Source organism: Hyaloscypha bicolor (assembly GCF_002865645.1).
Source record: "Hyaloscypha bicolor E unplaced genomic scaffold K444scaffold_182, whole genome shotgun sequence".
Classification (NCBI taxonomy): Eukaryota; Fungi; Ascomycota; class Leotiomycetes; order Helotiales; family Hyaloscyphaceae; genus Hyaloscypha; species Hyaloscypha bicolor.
Genome location: NW_020194684.1, coordinates 5,684,972 through 5,698,700, shown reverse-complemented (window position 1 = coordinate 5,698,700; position 13,729 = coordinate 5,684,972). Strand labels below are relative to the sequence as shown.

General features: G+C 48.4%; 7 protein-coding genes across 7 annotated transcripts; 4 read left to right on the top strand and 3 right to left on the bottom strand.

Moving 5' to 3' along the window:
- Positions 1 to 743: 743 nt before the first annotated feature.
- On the bottom strand, positions 744 to 2,008 carry K444DRAFT_253861 (uncharacterized protein). The gene is made up of 2 exons (XM_024871348.1): positions 1,849 to 2,008; positions 744 to 1,749 (listed from the first exon to the last, which is right to left on the bottom strand). The coding sequence occupies exon 2, from the start codon at positions 1,681 to 1,683 to the stop codon at positions 811 to 813; it is 873 nt and encodes a 290-aa protein (XP_024729023.1). The 5' UTR covers positions 1,684 to 1,749; positions 1,849 to 2,008; the 3' UTR covers positions 744 to 810.
- Positions 2,009 to 2,434: 426 nt separating this feature from the next.
- K444DRAFT_648011 (putative actin-related protein 2/3 complex subunit 1) lies at positions 2,435 to 3,624 on the bottom strand (the record flags this gene model as incomplete). The annotated part of the gene is made up of 3 exons (XM_024885412.1): positions 2,435 to 2,475; positions 2,526 to 3,353; positions 3,402 to 3,624. 3 exons carry the CDS (start codon positions 3,622 to 3,624, stop codon positions 2,435 to 2,437), a joined length of 1,092 nt encoding a protein of 363 aa, XP_024729022.1.
- A 194-nt stretch (positions 3,625 to 3,818) lies between these two features.
- Positions 3,819 to 4,979, top strand: K444DRAFT_621263 (RNA-binding domain-containing protein). The gene is made up of 3 exons (XM_024881863.1): positions 3,819 to 3,910; positions 3,968 to 4,240; positions 4,300 to 4,979. The coding sequence occupies exons 1-3, from the start codon at positions 3,896 to 3,898 to the stop codon at positions 4,633 to 4,635; spliced, it is 624 nt and encodes a 207-aa protein (XP_024729021.1). The 5' UTR covers positions 3,819 to 3,895; the 3' UTR covers positions 4,636 to 4,979.
- Positions 4,800 to 6,064, bottom strand: K444DRAFT_602883 (uncharacterized protein; the record flags this gene model as incomplete). Its single annotated transcript, XM_024878747.1, has 3 exons — positions 5,387 to 6,064; positions 5,035 to 5,304; positions 4,800 to 4,979 (listed from the first exon to the last, which is right to left on the bottom strand). The coding sequence occupies exons 1-3, from the start codon at positions 5,693 to 5,695 to the stop codon at positions 4,800 to 4,802; spliced, it is 759 nt and encodes a 252-aa protein (XP_024729020.1). The 5' UTR covers positions 5,696 to 6,064.
- Positions 6,065 to 6,179: 115 nt separating this feature from the next.
- On the top strand, positions 6,180 to 8,596 carry K444DRAFT_602882 (glycoside hydrolase family 47 protein; the record flags this gene model as incomplete). The annotated part of the gene is made up of 3 exons (XM_024878746.1): positions 6,180 to 6,891; positions 6,962 to 8,301; positions 8,351 to 8,596. The coding sequence occupies exons 1-3, from the start codon at positions 6,276 to 6,278 to the stop codon at positions 8,594 to 8,596; spliced, it is 2,202 nt and encodes a 733-aa protein (XP_024729019.1). The 5' UTR covers positions 6,180 to 6,275.
- A 1,540-nt stretch (positions 8,597 to 10,136) lies between these two features.
- On the top strand, positions 10,137 to 12,803 carry K444DRAFT_575119 (general amino-acid permease-like protein GAP1). The gene is made up of 4 exons (XM_024877466.1): positions 10,137 to 10,833; positions 10,883 to 11,088; positions 11,139 to 11,356; positions 11,403 to 12,803. The coding sequence occupies exons 1-4, from the start codon at positions 10,509 to 10,511 to the stop codon at positions 12,463 to 12,465; spliced, it is 1,812 nt and encodes a 603-aa protein (XP_024729018.1). The 5' UTR covers positions 10,137 to 10,508; the 3' UTR covers positions 12,466 to 12,803.
- Positions 12,804 to 12,820: 17 nt separating this feature from the next.
- Positions 12,821 to 13,618, top strand: K444DRAFT_621256 (uncharacterized protein). Its single transcript, XM_024881862.1, has one exon. It carries the CDS (start codon positions 13,209 to 13,211, stop codon positions 13,533 to 13,535), a length of 327 nt encoding a protein of 108 aa, XP_024729017.1. The 5' UTR covers positions 12,821 to 13,208; the 3' UTR covers positions 13,536 to 13,618.
- Positions 13,619 to 13,729: the final 111 nt, after the last annotated feature.

Here is a 13,729-nt window from a genome sequence, read left to right as displayed (position 1 = left end):
ATATTGCTCCAAAACAATCACATTGTACCAAAATTTTGGGTACAATGGAGAGATTGGCACCAATACCCGACTGCTATTTACTCCCAACTCCTGTTATCTTAATATATGAGATGAAAATAATATCAATGTTTATAGTGATGCTGGATACATTGGATACAGCGGAAAATGTGCAACACTTGTGAAAAGGCTACATTATGAGAGAGGCTTTAGCTAGATTAAATTTGCTTTTGACTGATAGGGGGCGCACAGTCCGTAGTCTCAATGTCCCACGCATATGCCAGGGCGATGTGCAACAAATTCTCTAGGAACACCATTCACTGGAGGGCAAAGAAGATAAGACGGAGGCGCTTTTCTCAGAGACAGATATTTGGCCTTGGCTCCTCTTTCTTCGACATCGCGGATTGTCTTCGGATTGTTGGACGGCAGCAGAAGTAAAGTTATGTTGAAAGTATTGGAGCGACGAGATCTCTTGGACTCCTAGGCCGAGGTACTTTCACTAACAAGGCTAGAAAAAGTGAAAGAAAATGCAATTTATGCTTTAAATAGTCCCGAATTCTCAGAAAAACTAAAATTATCTCTGTGGGCCGTTTTTAAGTTTCGTAAAGAGGTTGCCAGCCAACGTTTTGGAAAATACAAATTACACCTTTCTAGGCGAAGTGCATAAAAACGTCAGATAATCTAGGACTGAACTACAAAAAAACAAAATGAGGAACTTTCGGTTGATCTGAGTTTTGCATTCCAATATTTCGTCTGCAAAAGCAAAAGGTTCAGCCGGTGTAAGACTCCAGCTCCCTACAAAATACACCTAAACTACTCGGCGCTCCCTCCACCACCTTGCTTCTCTTTCAACCTTCTCAGTTCCCTCACAACTCCATTACAAACGAGCAAAGCCTCGTAATTCCCCAACCACTCACACAAATTATTCCCCGCCTCTCCCACCATGGCCCAGACATCACTCCCACCACCGCTGTCAAAACTACCCATAGCACTTTCCCACTCCATACCATTCCCATCAAGACCCTCACTCTGAGAAACACGGGAAATAATTTCGCCCCAAGCATACAAATCACGCATATCCCGTACTGCTTTTGCCTCCTCTCTGCGCGGAGCTAGGACATCGCTCCTTGCTTTTCGCCAGAGGTGAGTGCAGATTGTGGAGATGTTGTCCATTAGTGTTGGTGATCTACCTTGGTGAGCTTGTTGTCCAGGACGCTGGGACTGGCTGTAAGGGTGGTGGTGATATCGGGTAGAGCAAGAAGAATGACGACGGGCGGGGCGAAGCGTGGAGATATACGAGTCCGTGGCTTCCCTGCAGGTGTAGTACAAGTTGGCAATGAGAGACACGCATTCTTCGGCAATGCTCAGCGCGGGATGAACGGTGGCAAGTGAGCTGATGGACATAGACGAAATCGAGGAAATTGTTCTAGCTCGTCCAGATTCATTGAAATTGGTGCTGGCGTTGTTGGCCCCCGAAATGCGGTGTCCTTTTGGCCATTGATTTTCAGTTGGTGGCTCCGCATTCAGAAGGTCATTGATCGCTACTCTCGCATACTGATCCACGACGTTGTAGGCAGCTTCAGCGAGTTCGATTTCTAGAACGGAGCTTCGGAAGGGCAAGTTGTGTCTCGCGCGGTGGTGATATTCGATGTATAGCGGGTCCTGCTGCATGGAGTTCGGGGCCATACAGATCGTATCTTCACTAGAGGCTTGTGATGAAGCGGGAGTTGGCACCTCCTCTTCCCGTAAATTCTGTATCAAGTCAGAAATGATTCAAAAAAAGGGGAGATTTGAAACTTTCGACATAGGAGCCTTCTAGTCAACATTTTTAGGACGAGGATAACAGCTTACTTACCGGAAGTCTGCAATCAAGACAGGGATCACTTGGGACTAAACGCATTGGAGGCAGATGGTATGGATGCTCATCTGAATTCGATACAAGCACTTGAGGATATGGGGATGTGCGATTGGAGCCGCTGTTGAATCCGTGTCGGACACCACCGAAGTTGTTGTGGCAGTTGGAAGATGGTGCGCTCAAATGTACGGGGAAAGCGGGTGGTGGATGCATATGGCCTGGGTTGTGATTATCTTCCTCGATCTCCATTCTGAACATCGTAAATCGCATTTGAATCTACTAGATCTCCAAATGAAGACCAGTTCGATCAAATATTTTTTGCTGTGCAGAGACGGAGTATGGAGCAGCAGACATGGAGAGCTCTGGAAAAGATGTTCTACCTTTATAGGATATTAGTCTGCAGAAAGAATCAACGTGACTGCGCTGGTTGAGTGAGAGACTGTTCTGGAATGAAAGTTCAAACAGGGTGATTGAAAAGAACCGCAATGAAAACAGGTGAAAATTAAAAGCCAGAAGCTCCTATTGAATGGGATGTTTCATCAAAAGGCGCGAAACGCATCTTGCTTTCATTTAGTTCTACCTCTATGCATTCCAAATAACGATTCTTCCATCAACGCCGCTCGCTAGAATATGTCAGTATGTCTTCGAACATCCAAGATTCGTAGGAACTCACTGCTAAACTTTCGAACAGCACCACCTGACCCCTCATACACACGGATTGTGCTGATGGTGTTCTGATGCACCGTCTTCAATTGGGTATCATCGTTAGTCTTTCCTTTCAAGTCCATCTGCTTGAACATGTTGAAGGCGGATTCTTCTCGTGCAGCTCCAAGACCTGCTCGCCCCTTTGACTCCAATGATCCAGTGAGTTGCCACCCGCCCTCGTTTCCCTTGAAACGGTAAGCTTCACAGTCATATCCTGCAGCAATGATTTCGCTCTCGCCGTTCCAGATGAGGCTCATAAAAGGCAGTAACTGGGTGTTCACGCTGACGACAGCTCTTGGAGCTTGATCGGCACCGTTCGGGTACACCACGGTAATGCTGCTATCATGAGCCGCAAATGCTAGAGAATTTCCACTAGGAGAGAATGATACAGCATGAACCCAACCAGCAGAGTTGTTCAAATACTCTCCACAGACGGTGTTGAATGGCAGTCTTTCACCCCACACGCCAGGCTCCGGTCTTTCATCGACTCCTTTGATGAAACTCGAGAAGACTCTGGCATGTGCATCTGTAGAGCCAGCAGCTAGCAAAACAGAATTAGGATGCCATGCCACAGTAGTGATTGTGCTTCGAATAGGCTTCTTGATATGCTTTGACACCCACCAATCGTTTTCTTCTTCAAAATAGCAGATTGCAATGACTCTTGCGCCGGATCCTACGGCAAACTTTGTTTCGGAAGGTGACCAACGTACAAATGTTGCAGCACGATTAATTCGGAGAAGGACGAGGGTTGGTTTGTAGCCAGTTGGAGATGGTTCCCAGACCAAGGCATTTCGATCTTCCACTATTAGCATTCTCTTGAGGACAAAGTCAGCAGGTTACCAACCTTGCGAGCAAGTCACAATTCTCCCAGTATTTAACGCAATATCGACGCTGGTAACCAACTTGTCGTGTCCCTTCAACTCATCCTTCAGCTTGAATCCACTGCCTGTGCGCCCATAAAGCTCAACGCTGGTGTCTCGTGCCACGGCCAGTGTCTGCTTGTCTGCAGAGAAGGAGTGGTCTGCAATCGGGTGGTGAAAGAGATGGTGAACCTCTGGAGCTGCCATTTTGCAGGTGTTTGGTTGATAGGAGGAGCTCTCTACTATCACTGTTCAATGTTCCTAAGGGATTTGGGAGAATTCGTTGGATGAAGAGGGGTGACGAAGCAATGAGGTTGAATGTGGGGTGTTTCTGCCTGGGTGCCTGAAGCAAGGCTGAATTGAAGAAAATCACCAAAATTGCATATATTTTATCTAAAGCACGTCTACCCCACCACAACCTTCTAACTTCTAACTTCCCCTCATAATAATACCGACAATTTCGAAGTCAGTCGCCACCATGGCGCAAACTCTCGTAAGTTAAAATGCACAGAGAATTCTCAATCAACCGATTACTGACTCAACTATGCAGGCAAGAACGGTACCAACTTCTGGCACACGAAAACCCAATTTACCACCGAACCAGACCTTATACGTGACCAATCTCCCGTCTGCAAAGATCCAGAAAGAAGACCTACGCAGATCACTCTACATTCTCTTCTCGACATACGGACCAGTCCTCGATGTCGTTGCTCTACGATCTATGAAGATGCGCGGTCAAGCACATATAGTGTATCGAGACGTACAAACGGCAACCCAAGCTATGAGAGCATTGCAAGGATTTGAATTCTTCGGCAGAGACATGGTACGTCACTTCTAATATGCGTTTCCCATTGCAGCAATAAGCTAATACACTTTTCACAGGAAATTCAATATGCCAAGTCGAAGTCAGACACCATCGCGAAGCTGGATGGAACTTTTCGGATGCCTTCTGCAGCTGCTGGTGCTGTCACTGCGACGGAATTACAGCAAAGTATCTTCAATGCACCTCCGTCTGCTGCCACAACCGTCCCAGCGACACTACCCCCGCGACCTGAAGGTTTAAAGCCACCTTCTTCAGCTGCAGATCATGTTATGGAGGATGCCAGAAGTCCGACAGGGAGTGCTGCTGGTCAGAAGAGAAGGCGAGATGAGGAGGAAGAGCCGGAGGAGGATAGTGAAGGAGATGTTGCTATGGAGGAGGATAGTGACGACGAATAATAAGTCACATTGTGCCTTTGCGGAGCACTTGGCGTTGAGGGCAAGAAAATATGAGCATTTCAAGGCGTTATTGGAGTTAAGCAGCATAGAAAGATGCTGGGAGAATTATTGGACTCTAGGGTATCTCCAGGTCTACCTCCAAGAACCGAGTTCTGAACATCAACCTATTGGTCCTCTTTCTCGTCTCGGGCCATCTCAGATGGAATCCATAATCCTACGCAACCTCCAACTAACCCAATCCATACCATCAGATAGTCCTTTATAGGGCAACCAAAGCTCTCCATAGCTTCTTTCGTCTGACATGGATGAATGAAAAAAGCTGGTATATCTGTTATTGGATGTGGCTAGATCTTGGATTAGAAAAGTCGATACAACGAAAGACACACTGAGAAAGCTTACGGCTGCTGATACCCCCCCCGTCACACCAGCTGCCCGCAGTCGGCTTTTGTACTCGGGAGGCACGAGGTATCGATAGACGGCATCTACATCGAATGAGGGTTCGCCCATTGGAAGGTCATGTAACATGAACCAGAGAGTGGGCATGCTATAAGTTGGATGAAGATGGATCTCATATGTCACATACGGTTGGTGTGAATAGAGACTGTAACCAGGAGGTTCCTGCTTGCCTTTGGAATTTGTTTCTGAACTCGTGTGACTCCGAAGGGCTTCCTGTATCTCGCGTTAATATTTTCCGGTCGTGCAAGGTTGTATGTCCATCTCTCAAGATAATAAAGTACAGCACCTTACTGACCTCGTCTGCATCCTCTTCTGTTATGTCAATTTCCATGCCACTTCCCGAATTTAAGCCATCACCACCATTTCCAAGCTTTGAAAGTGCAAGTGATAACTCATCTTCGTCTTCTGGAAGTTGCAATAGCCGGAGAATCTCGATGTAAGAGTTCCCAGTCGTTAATGTCCGCCGTGATCTGATCTTAAAAATTTGTCTTGTTGGGCCTAAGCTTGCTCTGACATATCTCTGATCGAAGAAAGCACAGGCTAATTCGAATTCTTCTTGGTTAAGAAAAGGCCACTGCCGATACTCGTCTCGGTGGCGGGACATTATAGAAATTGTTGACGCTGTAAGGCTCGATGTTCTCTTGAACTTTCTCGATCTCTGGAGGCATGGAAAGACTTCCCCGCTCACGGCGGTCAGGTCTCAGCCGACGCTTGGTAGCAAAAATAACGAGTCTCTCTAACCCAAAGGCCAGAAAGACAACATAATATTTGCAAAACCAGATACTGCTTTCGCAAAATCACCAAGTCCAAAATCAAACTCGGCACGCGACTGGGACCTAGGGTTGTTCGGCCTCGTGATTCTGAGCCTGGACCTCTTGGCCTGCTAAATTTATCTCCTTCAAAAAAAGATTCTCACTTTTGGGAGCTTAAGAATCAGCTGATGAGTACACAAATCAAAGAGGTTGCAATACCGTTGCCATGTTTTGAAGTTTTGAAGGAAGAAGATTCGTTGTTGACGCAAGGCTGAGAAACATAATGTTGTTCGCCTATGCCGGCTGCCAAGAACCCCCGTACAACCAACTTGACAACGTGTACACACCCATACTGTAATTCAATCTTCTCTTCACTGGCTTTGTATTTGTGCTCTATTTGTCGCTCCTTTCAGAAATGACCCCACATATTCGATGAATGTGCGCGACCCCTTCAACCTCCGTCGCTCTTCCGCGTTCAATATCCTACGAGGGACTGCGACCCAAGCGGCTGCGAACGTCACTCAGAGGGTCAAGGAGGCAGGGGCTCAGGCATACGAGACTGGAAAGCAGGCAGTCGAAGATATGTCGACCTTTTCGGTACCCAGGAACGTACCGTCCTTCACGAACCCTCAGCGCGAATTGGAGAATCGGGTGTGGGGAGCTTCAGGAGTTACAGCCAGATCGGCCACACATTCGAACGGGGTCATAAGTGGCATGCAAGATCGAATGGGAGGCTTCTTTGACAAGAGCAGAGGAGATCTCCCGATGTATAAGGACAAACCATACACATATGCCTCATCACGACGGCAAAGAGGTATCTGGAGGCGGAAACGGACTTTGGGCGTAGCTGGGGTGTTCCTGTTCGCTGTACTATACTTCCTGGGATTCTTTGGCAGTCACACCAAGAATGTGGAAAAGGTTAAGGAGAAATGGACTTGGTTGCAGGGGCCGGAGAAAGCAGGGTCCCGAGTGGACTGGTTGGATCGTAGGGAACGAGTGAAGGAAGCTTTTACTTTGAGCTGGGATGCGTATGACCGTTATGCATGGGGTATGTTCGTTCCACACCCTACTACCGCGTTCATGGGCGAAACCAAGACTAATTTTTGTAACTATAACAGGATTTGATGAATTTCATCCAATCTCAAAACGTGGACGGCAAATGGCTCCTAAAGGCATGGGTTGGATCATTGTCGACGCTTTGGATACCATGATGCTCATGAATCTGACATCCCGATTGACGCATGCAAGAGAATGGCTGTCAACGAAGTTAGATTACGAGCAAGATCAGGAGGTTAACACCTTTGAGACCACAATTAGAATGCTTGGAGGTCTTCTATCGGCACATTACTTGTCAACAACGTTTCCAAACATGGCTCCGTTGAGGGATGACGACGAAGGCGCTGCGGGGGAAGATTTATATCTGGAAAAGGCCAAAGATTTAGCTGACCGTATTATGGGAGCATTTGAGTCTCCATCGGGGATACCGTTTGCAAGCTTTAATTTGAAGACTTTGCAAGGGATTCCCTCGCACGACGATGGTGGAGCATCTTCAACAGCTGAGGCTGCGACTTTGCAACTGGAATTGAAGTATCTGACAAAACTCACGGGTGAGACGTTCTACTGGGAAAAGGCAGAGAAAGTTATTCAGATCCTTGACGACAACGGGATGGAGGATGGACTATTGCCAATCTACATCTACGCGTATGATGGCCATTTCCGGGGAAACAACATTCGACTTGGAAGCAGAGGAGATTCGTACTACGAATACCTAATCAAACAATACCTACAAACGTCGAAAGAGGAGCCAATCTATGAGGAACTCTGGAATGAGGCTCTGGCAGGTGTACGGAAGCACCTGGTCACCTACACTAAAAATACTCAGCTCACCATCATCGGTGAACGCCAAAACGGTTTACAGAGTCCCCTCTCTCCCAAGATGGATCATCTTGTGTGCTTCATGGGAGGCACCATTGCATTGGGCGCAACTGGTGGGCTCACTGAAACTGCAGCCAAGAAACTTCCTACTTGGACTAAGAAGAAAGATGAAGAAATGCGACTTGCCCGGGAACTAACACGGACCTGCTGGGGAATGTACAAGGTAATGGCTACAGGTCTTGCACCAGAAATCGCACATTTCCAGATCGATGATCCACCACTTCCAGAGTCCGCACCACATACGGGACCTAAAACATTCGATGACGCCGGCGACGGCGAATGGAGATCAGATTACGTGCTCAAGTCTATGGACAACCACAATCTCCAGCGGCCGGAGACGGTGGAGAGTTTGTTCTACATGTGGAGGATTACCGGCGATGTGATGTACCGGGAATGGGGATGGGAGATGTTCAAGTCCTTCATGAAATACTCCGCTGTGGAAGAAGGTGGTGGTTTCACAAGTTTGTCCGATGCCAATGTCATTCCCCCGGTAGTGAGGGATAACATGGAGAGTTTCTGGCTTGTCAGTAGCCCCTTTTCATCCATTGCTCATCTAGACTGACATGAAATAGGCCGAGACTCTTAAATACTTCTACCTCCTCTTCTCACCTAACGACCTCCTCCCACTAGATGAAGTCGTCATCAACACAGAAGCGCACCCGTTCCCGCGCTTCAAGCTAGGCCCGCTATTCAAGACTGGCTGGAAGAGGAAGCCACGTGGTCCAGACGGGAAGATAATTCATGAGCCAGCTCACGTCGAGGGCGAGATGCATCCGGTGGCAACGAAAACTATTGGGCAGATGCTGCCAAGTCCGTGATCTGACATAAAAATATTGTACATATAGGACCAGGGGTTGGCATTAGTGATGCATTGGCATGTACAGGAAGTACATAACTGTATCTTGGTGTAATCAAAAACGAGGTGGGCGAGCCTCACTCTTTTCGTCGTTATGTTGATGACTGTAGCGACGGGAGATGCCTTCGCAAGTGCTTCTAGTGACTCACATACCATATTTGGAGTTGTTCGAGTGTGTCAGTTTGAGTGATGTGTCTTCCTCCTCGGGCCTCGGGTTTGGTTTTGAGCATTCCAGATTTTTTCACTCCGATGTGCGCTTGAGTGACTGTCTCCTTGGACAAGTCATGCCCTGGACTTGATGCGGGGCCAAATGGCGCGGGGCCAGGCTCTTCGGTCCCCAAAGAATCTAACCACGGGCCGTTACCAGTAGCCTAGGGTTCTCATGTTCTCCAAGAGTCTAGACCTTTCAGACTTACTATCTATTACATTTTTGAAGCTCGCAATCGATCTCTCTGGATGGGGGAATTTTTTCTAGCACACAATCGTCATTGAATGTCGATAACGTATTGATATCCCCCACCTTACCCATAATTACCTTCCTGAACCCTAGACTCTCCATGTTATGAGAGTAGTCAAGTAAGGGCACTGGCTCGTGGGGTTTCCATTGTCGAAAGGATGAAGCAGTAGAAGTCTTAAGTAAGATCACTGCAAGAACCCCGTGGCTGGGTCCATAAGCTGACAGGGGCCAGTCTCCATAAGGCTGGGTCCAAGTCTGTCAGATGAGGCAATCGTCATCAACTACCGACGGAGAGTGGTTCACAGGTTAGCTAGTTTGCGGCTCCCCGCTTGATGTATGACTCTCCGAGAAAGCCTGGCCAACCTCCAGTAGAGCCTTCTTCACGCCAGAGGTACGCTCACGATCCAGCTCTAGAGAGTCCTTGGATGTAGGTGATTCTTCGCTCTCGACTCGCCGTATGGACCCTTCACGCCCGTCATAGAACTATCTGAAGTGGGGTGGAGGTTGCCAGACTCCGGTACTGTCAACAACATTATCAGCCACCATCATCGAGCTTTCTCAGACGGTCTAGACGGTCTGTCAACTCGCTCAACATACCAAGTCAAAAGCTAACAGCTGGAATTAACCAATTACTTGGGCCGTTTCCTTTTCATCCCTCGCTCTGTCGAGCCTGTCCAGTGACTTGGCCGCGTGGTGCTTGTTGTCATCTGAAGAAAACGGCAAAAGACTTGCTTCACCGAAGGGACACATGATCAGAGACACAGATTCCCAGTGCCTAGGCCACCAAGCTTTCCGGTGTCTGTAGCTCCGGGAGGCTTCGCTGGGCATGCAGAGAGGCTCCCCCCAAGAATTCCACATACATTGATTGAAGTGAGGTCTTGGAGGTCTTGGCAGGAGGAAACTCAGCACTAGGCCCAAAACGGCAGGGCTGGCCCTAAATTAGGGTTCTCTAGCGTGCCTGTCAACCATGCGGCGACCCCCCAGCCAATCCCTGCGTTCCGCCAATCTGGATTTCGCGCGCAAGATAAGGATGTCACTCCTTTGAGGCCAGCTGAAAACCACGGTTCCCAATGGCTCCCCTAACCTCTTCGTCGCGCCCTCGCCTCGCCTCGCCTCGCCTCGCCCTCGCTGCCCCTCTGCCCCCAAGGACATCGCGCAAACCTCAACCACAGAGCATGGCGAACGGTTGACTCTGCGTCATGGACGACATCGCCTGGAGCTATTGATTGATGCGACGATTATCTAAATAGATCCCGCCCCCCTCCGCCTGGAGCAACGCCCTCTTCTTTTCTCGCCTCTTCAAGAGCCTGCCCCCTCAGCCGTACCTCTTCTGGTCCCTCCAGCAACCTCCTTTATACCTACAACTGAGGCAGAGGGGCGCGGCGTCGAGGCCTGCAAATCATCTGCAACCGCCATCATGAGCGACCTAGCGGAGGTCAATAACAACAATGACTTGGAGAAAGCCAGTGTGTCAGATGTACAGCCCCCCAGTTACCGGGTTGACTCTGGTCGAGAGCCCAATCAAGGGGCGACAACTGAAGAACTGCCGCAGAGTCGTTGGTGCCGCTTCGTGGATACCTTCAGGCGGGATGAGAGCCAGTCTGTAACACCAAAGGGCGCCATTGGCGCTGACGGAAAAGTCTACGATCCTAAGAATGTCGCTCTTGCTACTGCCAATTCCCCTCTGCAACGGAACTTGAAGGCACGGCATTTGCAGATGATTGCTATCGGTGGCTCTATTGGTGAGATCCATTCCCTGCTGCCAACTGACAGATCTCTGACGCATGTTAGGAACTGGTCTCTTCATTGCCTCCGGAAAGGCTCTCAATACTGGTGGTCCCGCCTCGCTCGTCATATCTTTCAGTCTTATTGGCATTATGCTTTACTGTACAATCCAGGCTCTTGGTGAAATGGCTGTTGTGTTCCCTGTTGCTGGTTCATTCTCTGCCTACTCGACTCGCTTCTTGGATCCATCATGGGGCTTTGCAATGGGCTGGGTAAGAGGCACCTCCCTTTCTTTGTGAAAGCGCCTTGCTGACAGAGAAAGAACTATGCTATGCAATGGTTGGTAGTTCTACCATTGGAGATTATAGCGGCTTCAATTACGATCAACTTCTGGGATGACGAACAAAAATATGATCATGCTATTTTTGTCTCAGTATTTCTTGTTGTCATCATCAGTATCAACATGTTTGGCGTCAAAGGTTACGGTGAAGCCGAATTCGTCTTCGCTATCATTAAGATCATTGCTGTTATTGGATATATGTAAGCTTGCTGGTCTTATTCCGTGAACAGTTGCTAATTGTATCAGTATTCTCGGTATAATCTTGAATGTTGGCGGAGGTCCCAACGAAGGCTATATTGGTGGTAAATATTGGTCCAATCCGGGTGCCTTCAACAACGGCTTCAAAGGGCTCTGCAGTGTCTTCGTCACGGCTGCCTTCGCATTTGCAGGCACTGAATTGGTCGGCCTTGCGGCTGCTGAGACTGCAAATCCCCGCAAAGCGTTGCCAACGGCATGCAAGCAAGTGTTCTGGAGAATCACGATCTTTTACATTGTTTGCCTCACTATCGTTGGCCTCCTGATTCCTTACGATGACCCACGACTGTTGAACTCAGGTTCGGCAAACTCTGCTGCTTCGCCGTTTGTTATTTCCATCAAAAATGCGGGTATTGAGGTTTTGCCATCGATTATGAATGCTGTTATTCTCATTGCGGTTCTGTCTGTGGGCAACTCGTCTATCTTCGGCTCGTCTCGAACTTTGGCTGCCCTTGCGGAACAAGGCCAAGCTCCAAACTGGCTTCGATATGTCGACCGCAAGGGCCGCCCTTTGACAGCCATCGGGATTGCATCGGCATTAGGCTTCCTCGCTTATGTTGCAGACTCCGATGCCCAGGGAACAGTCCTGGAGTGGCTGCTTGCGCTCAGTGGCCTTTCCTCGATCTTCACTTGGGGTTCCATTTGCCTCGCCCATATTCGTTTCCGCGCAGCATGGAAACACGAAAATCATCTGCTCTCAGACCTACCCTTCCAGTCTCAACCAGGAGTAATTGGTTCCTGGATCGGCTTCGGCTTCAATTGTGTGGTTTTGGTAGCTCAGTTTTGGACCGGTGCATGGCCCGTTGGCTATAAAGAAATGGGCGTCACTGAACAGGTCAGGAGCTTCTTCCTTGCCTACCTCGCAGCACCCGTAATCCTCCTTTTCTATTTTGGACACAAGGTGTGGACCAGGACACCTTGGGGTGTGAAGATAGGCGATATTGATCTTGACACAGGCAGGAGGGATTTGAATACTAAGGAGCTGGTGTTGGAGGAGCAGGCTGAGCGCGCTAGCTGGCCTAGGTGGAAGAAGGTATACAAGATTTTCTGCTAACATATTGCTTTGCTTGTTACCCTAATGTTACATATGTCGGGAAGATGGTTAGAAATAGGATGGAGTGTTTTTGGATATGGAGTTTGTCACTTGGGCAAGATACCTGTACGTAATCTTGCGAGCATTGTGAGCGCGGCGTTCTGTGTTGGTTCTAGACGAGGGATTCGAGGCTGGGACAGTCTCACGGGTGTGAAAGGCATACAATCGACCATTGAAGAAATGTTTTCATGACTTCTCACATCTCAAAAGCTCTGCGTGGCATGCCGACTTTCATTCAAATGTACCAGATAATTCCAAGAATATGAAACAATTCTGTAGAATATAAAATCTGTAGAAACAATGTATGTACATCTGACCCACCTCACCGTCCATCAGTCGATGTCTCGAAGCTGGGGCGTCGCGAAATGGATGACATCTGCGGCCGCTAGCGGCCCTGGCAAAGGAATGTCACTCCCCGAATATGATTCGCCAAAGCTACCCCTGCAAGGAGATTTTCGCCTACCTCGTTCAATCCGCCTTTTTGTCTTCCCCCATCTGATTGAACCACATATAAAGTCGGGTTTCCAGTAAGTACAGTCTCTTTTACTCACCACTTGTCAACATCCATTCACTCCAAGTCCTTCTCACGAAGTTCAATAAACTGCAAGTCGATGTTGATTTGTTCGACTTATTACTTGAATCAAGAACATCCATCCTCTTTCTGAATTTGGCCTTAGACCTGGAAAGTGGAAAGTTCAACGAAGATGTCAAAACCCTTCTCTCCAGAGGAGATATCTCCTCCTCTCAAATCTGAAATCCAGCCCTCTCCCTTCTCCCCAGACATCGAGAAACAATCTCCCCATGAACCATCCACCACCGAAAAAGAATCCATCTTCAAGAGTCTAGGCTGGCTCGATCGATTTCTCGCCCTGTGGATCTTCCTCGCTATGGCGGTGGGTATTATTCTAGGGAACTTTGTACCGAATACCGGGCCTGCGTTGCAGAAAGGGAAGTTTGTGGGGGTTAGTGTGCCGATTGGTATGTTGTTCCTCTTTTCTTCCGAGAGGCGAGATGAATTGTTGATGTTTTGAAATGGTAGCGGTCGGCTTGCTCGTAATGATGTATCCGATACTGTGCAAAGTTCGGTATGAGACGTTGCATAATGTGTTGGGGAAGAGGGATATCTGGACCCAGATTTTGTTCAGCGTTGTTGTGAACTGGGTTATTGCTCCGCTCGTTATGGTATGTTTGTCCGAGCTCTTGAACTCTTGTTCGACAAGATGGA

Excerpts from the sequence above, each read along its gene's own strand:
- K444DRAFT_621263 (XM_024881863.1), top strand. Across the intron at positions 4,241-4,299 it reads AATTCTTCGGCAGAGACATG|GAAATTCAATATGCCAAGTC; the intron begins GTACGTCACTTC and ends CACTTTTCACAG.
- K444DRAFT_621256 (XM_024881862.1), top strand. The coding sequence starts at position 13,209 with ATGTCAAAACCCTTCTCTCCAGAGGAGATATCTCCTCCTCTCAAATCT.
- K444DRAFT_253861 (XM_024871348.1), bottom strand. The coding sequence starts at position 1,683 with ATGGCCCCGAACTCCATGCAGCAGGACCCGCTATACATCGAATATCAC.
- K444DRAFT_575119 (XM_024877466.1), top strand. The coding sequence starts at position 10,509 with ATGAGCGACCTAGCGGAGGTCAATAACAACAATGACTTGGAGAAAGCC. Across the intron at positions 11,089-11,138 it reads GGGGCTTTGCAATGGGCTGG|AACTATGCTATGCAATGGTT; the intron begins GTAAGAGGCACC and ends TGACAGAGAAAG. Across the intron at positions 11,357-11,402 it reads ATTGCTGTTATTGGATATAT|TATTCTCGGTATAATCTTGA; the intron begins GTAAGCTTGCTG and ends TAATTGTATCAG.